This window comes from Chaetura pelagica, unplaced genomic scaffold (genome assembly GCF_000747805.2).
Source record: "Chaetura pelagica isolate M959 unplaced genomic scaffold, ChaPel_1.0 scaffold70, whole genome shotgun sequence".
NCBI classification, from domain to species: Eukaryota; Metazoa; Chordata; class Aves; order Apodiformes; family Apodidae; genus Chaetura; species Chaetura pelagica.
Window position 1 is genome coordinate 244,927 of NW_009952265.1, and position 15,809 is coordinate 260,735.

At 37.2% G+C, this 15,809-nt stretch overlaps 1 protein-coding gene across 1 annotated transcript in view; it reads right to left on the minus strand.

The window, feature by feature from the left end:
• The window catches only part of PCNX (pecanex homolog (Drosophila)), a 79,324-nt gene that overhangs the window by 40,395 nt on the left and 23,120 nt on the right, over positions 1–15,809 (minus strand). The window contains 3 exon segments of the mRNA XM_010007666.1: positions 948–1,038; positions 9,075–9,259; positions 13,771–13,903. Coding sequence (XP_010005968.1) covers positions 948–1,038; positions 9,075–9,259; positions 13,771–13,903 — 409 coding nt within the window.

The following is a 15,809-nucleotide window of genomic DNA, read 5'->3' on the forward strand; positions in this document are numbered from 1 at the left end:
GTATAGTCTAAAGCTGAGATCAGATTGTTTTGTTGTGGCCAGTTTGTTCCTTCCATTAGCACATATAACTTCTTAACAGCAGCCTTCAGCAAAGCCATTGCTTCTGGAACATGCAAGCAGTAGAGGCAGGCATTGGCAGCTTTGTGCAAGAATACAGAACTTTTTGTCAAAGTTCATCTCTACTTAAAGGCGCTTGCACAATGTCACAGGAAAGATTTGAAGATGGGAGGTTTTATATTCATTACTCTATAATTCCAATAGCTATTCCACCTACACGTGGTGGGAATTTGTAGCATTCCAGATGATGCAAGAGCTTCAGAGCAGTTCTATGTAGTGAAGTGGATTTGGGGCAGGGTAGGCAGGGGGAGGGGTGTGGGAGGTTTTGGTTTGTTTTCCTTTCTTCTGCCTCCTGTTCCTTCAGAGAAAGGAAAGGCATTTTTCAAATAGCAGATTAATTTCCAGTATGTAGCTGGCTATTTCAACCATGAGCCAAATTTTAACCTCTGGCTTGTTAACACTTCCATATATTGTTTCATGCCATCTATGAACTTGAAAACAAATTTATCAGTTTACATTTGCTTCACAATTGGAAGTTTATTTGTACATAAGTCAACAGCCACCTAATTTCCCAAAACCTAGGTTAAATCCTTTAAGAAATATTTGCTATAAGCTAATTAAAAATGCATTTGTGAAGTCCTGTTTGGACAACTGTTGCTTAAGCTAGTAACAGCAGTCTTCACTTTCTGAGCTTTACTTAAATGTAGAAGATTATTTATGCAATTAGTGTCACCTTTTAGTAAAAATCACTTAGGTTTCAAAAGTAATGAATAATATTATGTATTTATTTTTTTGGTAGTCCATACTAAATAGCCTTTTGAAATTAAAATAAAAGATTTTTTTTTGCAGTAAGACAAGAATCACCACTCTTGACTGGCCTTTACACACACCAGATGTTGGATGCTCTTCTTGCAGCTGGCTCAAAGTTCACAAGTGACATGTCACAGCCCCCTGTCTCGTAGAGCGTAGAACTGAACTTACCTATTAAAGAAAAGGTGAAAAGGAGGTCAAAATTTCCAAACATTTATTCCACTGGCACTAGTTTCTATTTATTAACTTACTACTGAGATCAACTGAGACATCTAAATTTTAGGTCAGAATATAAAATGCTACCACACATTAAATGTCACTGGTGCAGACAAGACATCAGTTATTCAATCCTCTTTTATATCATTATACATAACATACATAGTAAACTGCTATATTGCATCCAATTTTAAGAGTTTGCATTTACAAGAAGTCACCATTAACACAACAGAAGCACAATGCCTTCTTCCCGCTTAGTGAATGATCAGGTGAACAACTTGAAATGACCAGCTTCTTCAGCTCTTCCCTATGCCTCCCACCTCCAGTAGAACAATAAGCAATTCGTTCATTATCCGTGTTTAAGACCCATGGCATTTAGCTAAGACAGAGATTACTCAAGTGCCCTGAATAAAATTATTTTGGGAGACATGTCTATTTGAAAAGAAACAGGAAGAGTGAAAGACTTAGCCCAAGATGCTTCTTAAGTAATACCCCTAGAAAATGGAAATGGCAGGAAAAGGAAAGGAATGGCAGGCAGCGATTTATTCTACAAGCCAGAAGCAAACGCTTCAGTGTAAGAACAAAAGACTGCAAACTTTCCCAGAGAAACCATCTGGAGTTAATCAAATTTATTAACCATAGTTTTCTAAAGTTTTTAATAATAACTTTTTGAATTAACAGTATCAAGCTATTCCTAATTATATAATTAACAAAAAAGTAACCAGAGATTAGACCTCAAATGATACATTAACTTACTCACAATATGATGTTTTTACAGTGCCCTTCTCCCACAATAGTCTGACAGAGATAAGCATTGTAATTTCCCCTGGAGGCCAGGTTCAATATATTTCAGCTCTGAATGCAGGAAGCTGATTTTGAAATTGTGACCTCATATGAAGTGTTCTGCCAACTTCCCCATCTCTTCTGGCTCAAAACCCTTCTTAAGCCATGCTGCAAAGCATGCAATATTTTAAGATCTGCTTATACAAAACAAAAAAAATCCCACTTTGGAATATCTGAAGCAAAAACTGTATACACCTCATCTGCATGTCTTGTAGCTCTTTCTTCTTATGTTAATACAGGATAACAAGCAGTTCCATGAGAAATACCTAACAAGAACAGAGCTTCCAGTCTTCTCCCTTTCTGTAAGAACATAACCTGCTTCTGATATTATGTTTATTGCTCAATTTGTTTAAAAAACACACTGTCATCCTGCTCCCACTTTTCTTCAGACCCACAGATAATAAAGTTCATTTTAAAAGTATTTGAAAGCAAAATGACTAAAAACCTCAAACTGCAAAATTAAAACCACTGGAACTAAGGAAAAATACAGGTATATTGAAAATTTCTTCAGAAAGCTTTCTACCCTCAGAGGAAGGACTTTAGACCACCTAGACACATACTGCAAGCACACTAAGACCAGCCATTCTGACAAGACATTCAGCCACATGGCTCAGGAGTTCACATACAGCACATGTCAGAGGGCAACAGCTCTTGGTCAATATTTAATTACATCTGCTATAAGCACTTGTAAAGAAATACAAATAGAAAGATCACTTGCTAAAGGAGGTTTTTTTTCCTCAATAGTTATGATGTTAATGAAGTGCTTTGGTTAAATACCCTTTACTTTACTATGCATAGCGTAGCAAACAGTTCTTACTGAAGTTTATAAAATTTAAACTAGTGCAAGACATTAGGAATCTCCTCCCTCCCCAACTAATAAATAACCTCAGTTACACAGGACTTTTTCTTAACTGCATCAGTAAAAAAACAAACAAACAAACAACCATCAACAGCAACCATGAAGGTACAGACAACATACTTGAGGTTCTAGTCAGGACAAAATTATGCGTATTATTGCCCTCCCCCCATTTTATTACTTTTTAGAATTTAAATCAAAAGATGCTCTAGAAAAGCCTTAACTCATCCAAGGTAGGAAATATGACAGGATTCTTCATTGCTGGTGAGGATGTAAACCCAAAGGCATGAGTCGAGATTCTATGGCTGAGCTCCAAAGTTACATCAGTTAAACACTTATAACTGTGAGATACCAGCAGCTTCCTCACAGCACTCAACCAATAATGAAGGATTCCAATGCTCACAAGTTTAATAGGTATGGTAACAGGTAAGGATATACCTAACATTTTTAGTTACTCCAGCAATTTTCTCTCCCTCCCACACCCAGCTCTCTGACAGTATCCTCTGAAATATTTTTAACAGCATCACACTGAAAAAGTTTAAGTTTTTTATTTCTCTAAGAACTGTAGTTATATCAAGTTCTGAACAAATACACTCAATAGCTTATTTTTCCAATCAAGAAATACAGCAGATGGCACGTTCATCCACTCAACAGAAATGATTGTAACTTCTCCCCCAGCCTTCAAAGGGAGAGCTGCAAGTTTTTAGCAAATTAAAGTCACCCAAATAATACTCTATTTGGACCATGTTACAAAAATAACAAGACCAAGTCACAGATACTAGACACACAAATCCAAAATACATCTGCATTCTGACATGAAAAGAGGAAAAGACAAATGTGTGTCCTTTGAAACAAGTTTCTACAAAAATATTTTCAAAAAAAGACAAAAATACTTAATTATCAAGTCCAGAGACAGCCACATAACAGATCACACTGACAAACTGTTGTTCCCACAGTTACAGGAATCAACAAAAGCAACAGGCTGGTACGCTTACACAGATTAAACTAGGAAGACTTGAGTGGCTCAGGATCCAACTAAAATGGTGCTCTGATGGTTTTGTCAGCCAAGTTACTTTCAGCACATTTCCCAATTCTCCATCTAATAAATATTACTTTGTTTTAAACCTCTCACCAACTAGTTCTTAAAATTGCTAACACTTTTTCACGTGACAATGTTTTTAGATCCTAGTCAGCAAAACCAACAAAACCATCAGAATTTGAACACTTGGTAGCATGCAAGGAGCTATTGTTTCTAACCATCAAAATTTTACCTTCAGTTGCAGCATGAAGACTTACATGTTTTCAGTTAGAACACTTCAAAGTGGTTCCTTTTTTTTATTTCTTTATTGTCAAAAGAGCAAATTATTTATTGTACAGAATTCCACAGACTACAAGAAGGATATTTTCCATTGGAATAGCAGGAAGTTTGTATTTATTTTCTACTTAAACCTTTGAAAGTAGTCTCCCATCTATCCCAAATAGATTAAATTTACTTAAATATAAAAAGGTATTAAGGAACTGATTCGAAATTGTTTTTAATCTAATAAGTGATCAGTGTATGTATTTATATTTAGATAAATGTTTTTTATCTTCAAGACCATCAAACTGCCTTCATAAAAAATACTTCAATAAATCTGAAAGATTATCACTTGCATGTAGGTGATACAACCAGAAATCCAACCTAGCAGTGCTACTGTATTGTAAAGCTCCAGATGACCAGTTCCCTTTAATCATAAAAGCAATATTCCTAAAAAAAACCCAAGAAAACAACAAGAAAAAAACAAACGAAACAAAACCAAACACAACCATACATCACCTAGCTGAAGACAAGATGCTGTTCTTCCAGTCCAGTTTCAGAAACTGAGATCTGTTTTAGTAACTCAGCACTTGGGATTCCTAAATACTTCACAAATTGTAGTACCTACAGCCTTTGTGTAAAAGACTGAAATATTCCTCTTATCACCTACATGTCTCAAGAATCTCAAGATATTATTAAGAATAAAAGGCATCAGTATTGCCACACTGTGCTCTGAAGCCTGTCATTCACTTAAGTCATGGTATGTTTTGTTGCTTTCTGAATTCACATCATGCTAAACCTGACTATAATCATGGCACTCAATCTGCCACCTTTCCTTTCTGTTCTGCATTCTTCCTATGATTTGCTTGATGTTTACTGCTCCACATTATGCTCCTTTTCCATACTTTCAAGTTCCTTCCCCCTCACAAAACACCACCATAACTGATAAAAATCTTTCTATTTCAAACCTGGAAGACTAAATATAGTGCCCCAAAATATCTTTTGCCTTACTCTCAAGCATATTGAAGATGACTGCATAGTCACCAGACTGGACGTAGGATAGGTATAGTATGGTTAACATTCATCTGTAAAATAAGCCAACAGAATCAAGCTAACAGACACCAATATTTAAAGTAAACAAAAAAATAAGAATCATGCATCTCGTTAAGAGCTGCCGCTTGACATCAACACATAAATGGAAAGAAAATAGAAACAGATACTGCATTGGTGCACAAAAAAAAAAGAGCCCTAAGTGTGGGGGCTTTTAACGTAAATTAACACATACCCTGTTTGTTTTCCAGAAGAGCTGGAATATGCTAACAGAATTTCAGTAAGAAAAGAAATTCTTATATGCATTGTACAGAGAAGAATAACCCCATCTACTACCTCTGTCATTTTTATTTCCAATTGCTGTAAATCAGGTTTTGCTTCCATCTTTTCCCCAGCCTCTATTTTCAATATATTTTCTCTGTGGGCAGCCAAAGCAATTTTTGCAGCAACAAAGAATGGGTCATATTGCTAATCAAAGCAATGCAGTCACCAGAATAAAAGTTAAAGAAAAAACTAAGTACTACACATCCCCAAACTATACACAACCTAAAGCAGAATCACAGAATAGAATCCTAGAATGGTTAAGGTTGGAAGGGACCTTAAAGATCATCAGGTTCCAACCTCCCAGCTATGAGCAGGGACAACTCACACTAGACCAGGCTGCACAAAGCCTCATCCAACCTGGCCTTAAACACCTCCAAGGAGCGGGCTTCCACAACCTCCCTGGACAACCTGTTCCAGAAACCTACTAACCTCATGGTGAAGGATTTCTTCCTGATGTCTAACCTAAACCTATGCTCTTTCAATTTAAAACTATTACCCCTTGTTCTATCACTACCCTCTCTGGTGAAAAGGCCCTCCCCAGCTCTCCTGTTGGCCCCTTCAGGTACTGGAAGGCTGCTGTACAGTCTCCCTGCAGCCTTCTCTTCACTGTAAGGTATCTTGGGACAATAGAGCAAAACTAACAGCCTTAGACTTATGGGAAACAGAGCTCCAGGGTTACTTGATCCCTGACTGAGGATTAAAAAAACCCAAAACATAAAAGCCACCACACCACCCCAAAACAAACACATATACACACACCACCACCACAAAAACAGATGTACCAGTTATAAGGGAATATATTCTCCCTTCTTGTCAGGCTTGATAAAGGAATCTTGCATGAAAGAGCTTACACCATTTTGCCAGTATCTTACTCTAACAAAAGATAGTACCTGTCACACAAAGCCTGCTGCACAAACTAGACAATTCCTTTTTCCTAAAATAATAAAAACAGATCTTGCCTATAATAGCTGCTTTCACACATAAAAGGTTTCTAAACAGATGCTCAGAGCTTCAAATCAGGAACAAATCCCTACATTATACATTGGAATTTGAACGGAACAGATCCTAGAAGCTTTGTGCCTCTCAAAGAATGTGCTTCCCAATACAACCATAAGCACATACACACAATTTGAAAAGAATTTAGCTATATAAATTTCTGAAAGCTCCAAATCACACCAACTGCAATGAATTACTTTTTAAAGTGTTTGAATGGAATGCTGAATTTCTTAAATAATCCACTTTGGTTTCTGCTACAACGTAATAATGTAAGTTCTTAAATAATTCAGACTTAACTAGATCGTAATTCTATACAACTTGATTGTTTTAAATAAGGTGAATCAAATAATTCAAATTAAATAAGGGTGGCTTTAAGAATAAATCTTATAATTAACCTTGGATATAACCAGTATCCTTCAGAGCTATAATCCATTATTTTTTCAAAAAGAAATGAATTCAAATTAAATAAACAGAAATCTGTAATTTAATGAGATAAGCTTTCCTAGTTCAGAGATACACTGAGATCTAAGTCTTGATTTTTCCATCTAGAAACTGGTAGAGTGACAGACTCTAAAATGAAAGTTATCAGATAAGCAGATTGTCTGTATTTAGCAGAACTGTAGTTAAATTTTATAAAATGCCTCAGCTAATGTAACAGTTGTTTTCAGTTTTGCTTATATTAATTTTTTCCTTATACTGCAGATGGTACAGAAGAATGGCAACTTTTTAGCCAAACTCATATTTAAAGGGGTACCACTGGCAACTCTTGAAGCCTTCTTCACTAGTGGCATGGCAATTCACTTCTCTTTTAGTACTGGGTTACAGTATGGTCTGAAGCAAGTGTTCTGTCAGCGTTCTAATCTATCCTGTACTTTTAAATTATGACAGAATCACAGAATATTAAGGGTTGGAAGGGACCTCCGACGATCATCAAGTCCAACTCCTCTGCCAGATCAGGACAAAAACAACTAAACAACAAAACAAAAACAAACTACAAAAACAAAACAAACCACACAAACCCACCAATTAGAGCAGATCACTCAGAAAGGCAGACAGGTCTTGAAATTCTCCAGAGAAGGAGACTCCACAACCTCTCTGGGCAGCCTGTTCCAGTGCTCTGTAACCCTCACAGTAAAGAAGGTCTTCCTCGTTTTGAGGTGGACTTCTTGTGCTTGAGTTTGAATCCACTGCCCCTCGTCCTATCACAGGGCACAAGTGAAAAGAGCTTGTCCCTGCCTTCTTGATGCCCAGCCCTCATGTATTTATAGATATTAATCAGATCCCCCCTCAGTCTTCTCCTCTCTAGACTGAAAAGCCCCAGGTCTCTTAGCCTTTCCTCGTTAAGGCAGGTGTTCCAGTCCTTTTATCATCCTCATAGCCCTCTGTTGGACTCTCTCAAGTAGATACCTGTCCCTCTTGAATTGGGGATCCCAGAACTGGACACAATACTCCAAGTGAGGTCTCACCAGGGCCAAGTAGACGGGGAGGAGAACCTCCCTTGATCTGTTGGAGACACTCCTCTTAATACACCCCAAGATACCACTGGCCTTCTTGGCCACAAGGGCACATTGTTGTCCCATGTATAACTTGTTGTCTATCAGGACTCCAAGGTCCTTCTCTAGCAGATCACCTCCTAGCCTGTACTGGTGCATTTTGTTCCTTCCCAGGTGCAGGACTCTGCACTTGCTCTTGCTGAATCTCTTTAGGTTACTCTTTGCCCAGCTCTCCAGCTGGTCCAAGTCTCACCGAATGGCTGTATAGCCTTTACAGCTGACAATTGCTCAAAATACCATCACTAATAATTGTCAGTTCTAAAGATGCCCATTTTAAGAACGTGAAGAATTCCATATTAATGTTGAGATTGTAAGTAATTCAGGCCATGTATAGCTAGCTGCAAAGATCCCTGACAGGAATTTTCCCACCTCTGCTCCTGCATTACTATGTCACAGGAAATCAGCAGCTTACAACCACCTTAACTTCCTTCTCTCTAGCAATTTTATTTGCTGCACAGAAGTCAATAGTTAAGAATGCAACATAAAAAGGACCATGAAGAACTATGGAGCACCATAAGGCTCCATGAGTTGATGGTATTTGATGGAAGAGTCCAGATTTTCTTCCAGTCTCAAACTCCGAAATGAAGGTGTACATTAAAAGTAAGGCACTTATTTGCATACATGCAGGAGGATTTATTTTTTTAAGGAGCAGCTAAGCAAGAGTCATCTAAAAATGTAAAATCAAGAATTCCTAAGGACCATAACAAATATTTTTTTCAGGATCCAGAAGTTCCTCAAAGTTGGTATCAATTTCTGCCCGACTACCTGTGACAACGCAAGAAAACTTTTGCGGTACATGTATTAATGCTGTTCAAGTCATGAAAGCTCTTAACACCATCACTGTTTGTATTTATGCATCCTTATCATGTTTCCTATCATGCATCTGTTAGAGAAAGTGCCGGGAAAGGCAACTGTGGAAAGCAAGGAATCGATGAGCAATATGGCCTTCTAAGAAATGCACCTACAAGCTTCAGAAACAAAACTAAGGTTAGCTGATTTTCACCACATTATTACCAACATATCTGCCGTATTAAAACTTCCATGTCATGAAGGTTACATAAGGCCTGCATACCAAGTTCATCGTGCAAACTGCTATCGCCTACAGCAGATGCAGTGGCATGTGATGCTTCTAAGTGGACACTCCCATTTCTCACCAGCAAGGTGGCGCTAGCGCTGAGCACAGCTGCCTGGGAAGGGGGGCGGGACTGCACTCTGACCTGCCAGGAGGGCTGCTGGCCTTGCTGACCATCTTGAAGGCTACGAGAAAACACGGATTGGGGACACATTACCAGGCAGAAGAGGAAAAATACCTCGAAGTGAAGCAAAACAAGACTTTGAGTTTAAAGAGGAAAACTTAAGAGCATAGCATTAAGAAGCCACTTACTAGGATTAAGACAACCCGTGAGTTCTGTATAACGGAATATCTGGACACTAGTTACATACAGTTCCTGTCCTGCTTCACAGAAGCAGTGTTGCTTTCTGAGACCTCCCCAAGGCACCCTCAAGTATGTTCTAAAGAATAAAAGTCTTAATTTGTGGGTGCAAAAGCAAATTACTGGTGGTTAGTCTAATTGTAGACTGACCTGAAGTATCACCTACATACGGCAGTGGCTGTTCCAGTTGTCTCATGATAGGTAGGGTCCTTTTGGCTCACTGAGGTATGGAGGAGGACTTAGTCAACTCTCCTGTCACAATAATATCACCTTTCTTGATATTAATCTGCACCCTAACTACAAAATGTCTTTAAGCTTTGTTAGTAGCCATATACTAGCACAGACCTTGTAGTGAACTAGTTAAACCTTTGGATTCAGAATTTTTGGAACATATTAAGAATGCTTATAAAAATTATTGACAGAAGTTTTAAATCTATTTTAAAATTATTTTGACAGTACAGTAAAAATGTTATTACTCAGTACTATTACTACAAATAAATTCTTCTATATCCAGACAAATACCTGCACCAAAAAAAGATTTTAAAAGTCAACTTGGGCTTCAGAGAAATCTGTACATTTATAGTCACATGAACAGACAATGCTTGAAAATGCTAGGTCTACTCTTCACAACATTCTAACTGCAAAACTATCTTACAAAGCTATTTAACAAAGTTAATTTATTTTTTTTAAATAGCTTGTTTAATTTGAAACATGGAAAATGTCAGAATTCATGGTGTTTACACTTTGTAAATCACATCTACTTTGTAATATAAGTATTTTTATTACCCTTCATGTTGTATATTTTAAGAAGTTACATGTCAGACATTAGCTGTGGGACGTGATTAAATTGAGGAAATTTTCGAAATTTCTAGAAATTTTTTATAAATTTATATTTTGAATACTACAGAAAATATTTTAAATACTTTTAAAAAATTATCTTTATTGCCTGCTGCTTTTCCTGTTTTACTTTTTGCTGTGTGATGCTACAGTTGGCAAGTAAGGCAACTGAAAATGCAAGGCCTTACAAAGAGTTGAGGGTGTATATATTATGTACTTGCTTTCAGCAAGATTTTCTAGAACATCTGCTTTTCAGTTCTTTTGTTACACCCTCACTGGAAAATAAAAGATTCATATAAGAATAGGTGTTAAGAGAAGCTCGTGCAAAATAAAGCAGACATGCATACACAGCTTATGACATAGAAAACTGCAACTCATCATTATCGTGTTCTAACATGTTTGAATCTCAACTTTAAACTCAATGTTTTGGTGTTCTAGACAAGGATCTCAGGGAGCTACATGGCAACAGAAGCCCTAAGGAATCTCATAGATGTGCCAGTCTTCATTGCCTCCCTTAAGTACTATCAGCAACACCAAAATAATGCCAAACAATGCTGCTTTCCCTTAAACAGTAGCTATGTATCAAAAAGTAGCCCTTTCAGTGGTTATCCATATCTGTCACAGGAAAAAAAAAAATCCACATTAACAGACTGCACAGATATGCAAAAGCTACACTTATCTCTGCCTAATTAATAATTATAAAAATAAAATTCTGCTTCAGTCACTTATGTTCTAGTATCAGACATACATGATTACACCACTGACTACAGAGGATGCCAATGCATACTTATGTTTAAAGTATCCAAAACACTGTTGACATTTCAACAGGAAAAAAACAGGGGTGGATGGTTCATTTGTTGTGGTTTTTGGGGTTTGGCTTTTTTGCTGTTCTGTTTTTAAGTTACCAGTCAAATTACTCATGTCTAATTTAGCATCAGACTAGCAGAATTTACTGGACTTTACCTGTCAATCACTGCCAAACGCATATATAACACCATTATATCTTTTACTAAATATTCCACAGAGAAAGTGAAAAGTATTTGCAATAATGGATAGGAACTTTTTAAAAATAACATCAGGTAGAACTCAACTAATTCTAAGGGAACATCATCACAACATCTAATTGTATGCAAGAGTTAGAAGATTAGGAGATTAACGATTTGATGACAAGAATAAGTAAGAAGTAGCATCAGGACTACTAAAGATCAGTGAATCAAATATTGTTAGAAATTTAACATCTGAATCATGTGGGTAGCAACACAAGGAACTAGACTGAAGCAGCTCACCACTAGCACACACAATTAATGCCAGTACAGCTGCAGTAATCTTTTGAAAGGATCTTGGTGGCAACTTGCTAAAAATATCTGTATTCAAATTCCTTCCTTATGGAAGACTTTTTTTTTTTTTTCATCTCTCTTAGGCATTTTTCTTCCAGTAAAATATATTATTTACACTAAAATTAAGCTAGCCATATTAAGGAAGGCTTTTTCAGACTATTCAAATGGAATTTTTGTCAAACAAACCTGAAACCACTTCAGTGTTTGGTAGGACTACACTCAGAGGGACAGTCATTTAGCACCACAAGGTTTTTAAAAGAGTACCCTCACTAAGTATCCATTCTGAACATATGTTTAAAATACAGGAATTTTGGAGGAAGTGTTTTTATTTCAGATAATAGAATATATGTATTTTATTTTTTTTTATGATTTAGACAGTAACAAATCCAGATAGCTAGAAGATGCAGGGAGGAAATACAAGGCTAGAATTTGATCCACTTTTTCACCCTTAAACATCTTGTATGATTAAAAAATTACTTCCACCAGCTTCAGTTTTCTCATGATCTCTTGCTCAAGTCCAGCTTAAGCCATGGGACTTTACTGACTGCAGTAGCATAGTAAAATGAGGTAGCTGTCAGCCTCAGTTTAAAACACAGCCTTTATTTGCCCTACTTTCTACCTAAGGAAACTCACTGTTTTCTGGCTTAATGCACAGTTAAAAGGAGCTCTGATTAGTGTGCACAGCCTCTTAAGAGCCAATATGCAAAACAATACTATCCTCCTCTTGAAAAAAAAAGAGGAAACACACCAAAGAAAAACATATGAGAAGCAAATGAATGCAATGGTGACTGAAGAGAATGCAAAATTTTAGCATCCCTCACTATGAAGTAAATCAGTACCTTACCACTGAGCAAGCTATGCTGAACAAGACCACAAGCTTAACAAAAATTATCTCAGATCTACATACTGCACTAGACAGTAAAAACACATCTACTTAGTTCCAGTCACTGATGTGGCAGAAGTCAATCCTTCATTTTCATATTTTAGGTACCATTCCTGCAATCCTTCTACCTGAGTAAAATTTAGAAACTTAGTCCCTGATGGCATGATTCCTTCCCTATCCTCTACTGTAAAGGATTTTATTTGCTGTTTCTATAGTTTTTTTTTCCCATTAAAAAAAAAATAAAATTTGCACAAGTATTCCTGGAACACAAAAGCAGACTGCTCCTCTTATTAAACAATAGCCGAGTATATGAAGGAAGTTCATTCAGAACACATAGAATTATTCCTCTGCATTGATCACATAACTAGAGGAAAAATTACTTCAGTATGTACATGGGAGTGTTCCTTCCTCTACAGGCAATGTTCTGCTCATCAGATTCTCCAACACTGTAGGCAACCACAAAATTAAAAGATTAAAAAAGCAAGTTAAAAAATTTAACTGTGGTTGCTGTTTCTACTGTTCAACCTAACAGACCAAATAGAGTTGCTATGTGTAAATTATCACTAGGCTCAGTATTGTTAACAAATGGGTCAGGGAACGTTGAGGACTGCTGGGCTATGTGTTCATCTTAAACATTGCCAAGGCATGCAAAGTGCCATACAGGTAGAGTTCATCCGGAGCTATACTATCCATTCTTTAACAAAAACATGACTATTGCTTCATTGTTTCTCTTTTGCTGGAAGAAGATGCAGGATGTTCATACAACAGTTTACTTGTATTTTAGATTTAGAAACTTTGCATGTATGATTTAGCTCTTTATCATGTTCTTCCAATGTTGTTGTTATGCTTATCTCTATCTGCAGACATGAAAAGTGATTACAGTACTAGTCCATAATGCTTATTTTCTTAAAGAAAGCGAAAATAAGGAGTGATGAATAATATTTTCTTGGGGTTTCTTTCATTGCTTGAAAGTAAAAGTTTTTATAAAAATTGCAGTTTTTTATAAAAAACACTGAGTCTAATCTTGTTAGCATTAGTTCATTCTGTTATGAATCTGGAATCAGCTATAACATGTTAGAGACTGCTTTCCTGATCATTTTGAAAAATAGTGCCACATATACATGCACAATTCGACAAGCCCACAGTGACATGCAGTGACAGCTCGAGGTTATGGTGGGGAAGGAAGTAAAAAGTGCTTTTCTGGCAACACTGGTGGGTGTGGGGAGAAGTGGTCTGCTGCATGCATGCTAAATATGGTGGAACATTTAGAAACCCTACCTGAGGGGTGATCCGATGAGCAATGTAGGAGGGGTAGGGTTACTCCCTGCATTGTGCCGGCGTCGTACTGCCTGACGCCTAAATGTGCTGCGTTCACGGCGAAATGTGACAGTCTCCTCGCTGGCTTGTGCTGCTGCATCAAGACAGACTTTAGGTCAAATAAGAACCCATCCTAGTTATGTACACAGTAACTTAAGACTCCTTTCTTCCCCCTGACCCTCCCCAAGTTAATGAAGTTGACTTGCAACAACAGAAGTAGCTTATGCACTGACTGTTCACATAACCTGCCTCAAAGACAGGATCACAACACACAATTATTAGTAAAAATTTGGGTAGTTGGGAGTAGGATGTGTCTGTTCTTGAATATTCAAGGGCGCTTTTGGTGGTTTTTTTTACCCCCATATCAAAATAGCCAGATTGCGAAAAAAGTTGGATATTCCAAATCTCTTCCATTTGCACAGGGCAGGAAGAGACAAAGCTGATCTCATTCTAGCTCTCATTTAATAGATAATTACTAGAGAATCCGAAAGAACAACCCAGAAGGGTTGTCTGCCGGTCACCACTGTAATATTGTCTTCTCAATTTTATAATTTCTGCCAAATGGGTAGGGTTGAGGTTAACCTCATCACACCACCTCAGGACAAAACAGAGTTGTTTTTTCTTTATCTTCTTAAGTATCAAGAGATGCATGTTGTTAATTTCAGGCTAAGTTACACCACGATTTGGAGAAATAGAGGGCTGAGATTAAGTGAGAGAATAACTTCTTTGGTGGGTTAGTTATTTCAACTCCCCAGATAAAAACAGAAAACAAAAGTTTTGGTCCACTTATAAAGCAACACTAAAAACTTGTACATACTCAGGGGAACCTAAGATTTTTCCACATATTGCCCCCCAAAATCCACCTATGCTCCCTTAATTCCACAATCTGAGTAGCTTTGGATTTGGACTGCTTCATGGTCTGTCTACAATGTCAGTCTACCCCTGAACGAAGGAAGCTACTAACCAATTTGAATGCAGAGCAGTAGAGAGCTCAAGGGAATGGGTCAGAGAAAAAAGTTTTTGGCAGGCAAGTGAAGGGGAGAAAAAATAACCAAAACTTGACATGAAGTCAGTGCAAGAGGAGAATTACAATCCTGAAGGGAAAAGTCACAACTGGGTAGCCAAGCAGCCTGTTATTGGAGAGTAAAAGGAATCTTGTCAAGGCAGCAATGCTTTTCATGGCAGAAAGATCACAGGGAGAGCAGTCCATGTTCACTGAAGCACATTTCAAGTTAAAATATTCCTGTCATTAAGCTTTCAAAACTTACCAGCAAAGAATCTAATGCTTATCTACAGGGAATAGCAACCTAGAGCAGCCTACTACTGCTATGTATTACTGCCACAGCTCAAACAATAAAGACTGCGTGGAACAAGAGTCTATACTGTATATGAAACTTCAATCTGTAATTTGCTTTAAAAGCTAAGGAGCTACATTAAGAGATTACCTTAACACCAGCATCAATTACAAGCATTTCACTTCTTTCCCGTATTTACAGGCAAACTGTACAATTGCTCGCTTTCTCTTCACCCCACCACAACTGGTTTTGTTATTCTAAGCACAAACAGGTGATATATCCTTTTCGGTGTATTTTAGCAAGAACTAATTTTTTTCTCTTGCGGTTTAATATACAGCTTTATGCTTTGTTTCTATATACAGTGTAATTTCTTCAAAGATTTCTTTATAGCTCTCATACATGAAGTACTGGGAAAATGAAACACACTGAACAAGACAGCATGAATCCTGGCTTTCTTCTGGTGAATTAAGTTAACACAGAAAGTCAAAACTGCCCACTAATTTTTGGTGCCAATTTGTAAAGCTCAATTTTTGCAGTATATACCTCAGCATATAAAACCCTCATATATTCAAAACACAGCTTCCAATGACTTCAGATGCAAAAGAAATTCTGTATCTGATAATCATATCACAGCTGAGCACTTTGAAAGTAAAGAGTGACTAGTCTTAACTGAAATGTAAACATCTTAATTACCATTAAGATGGT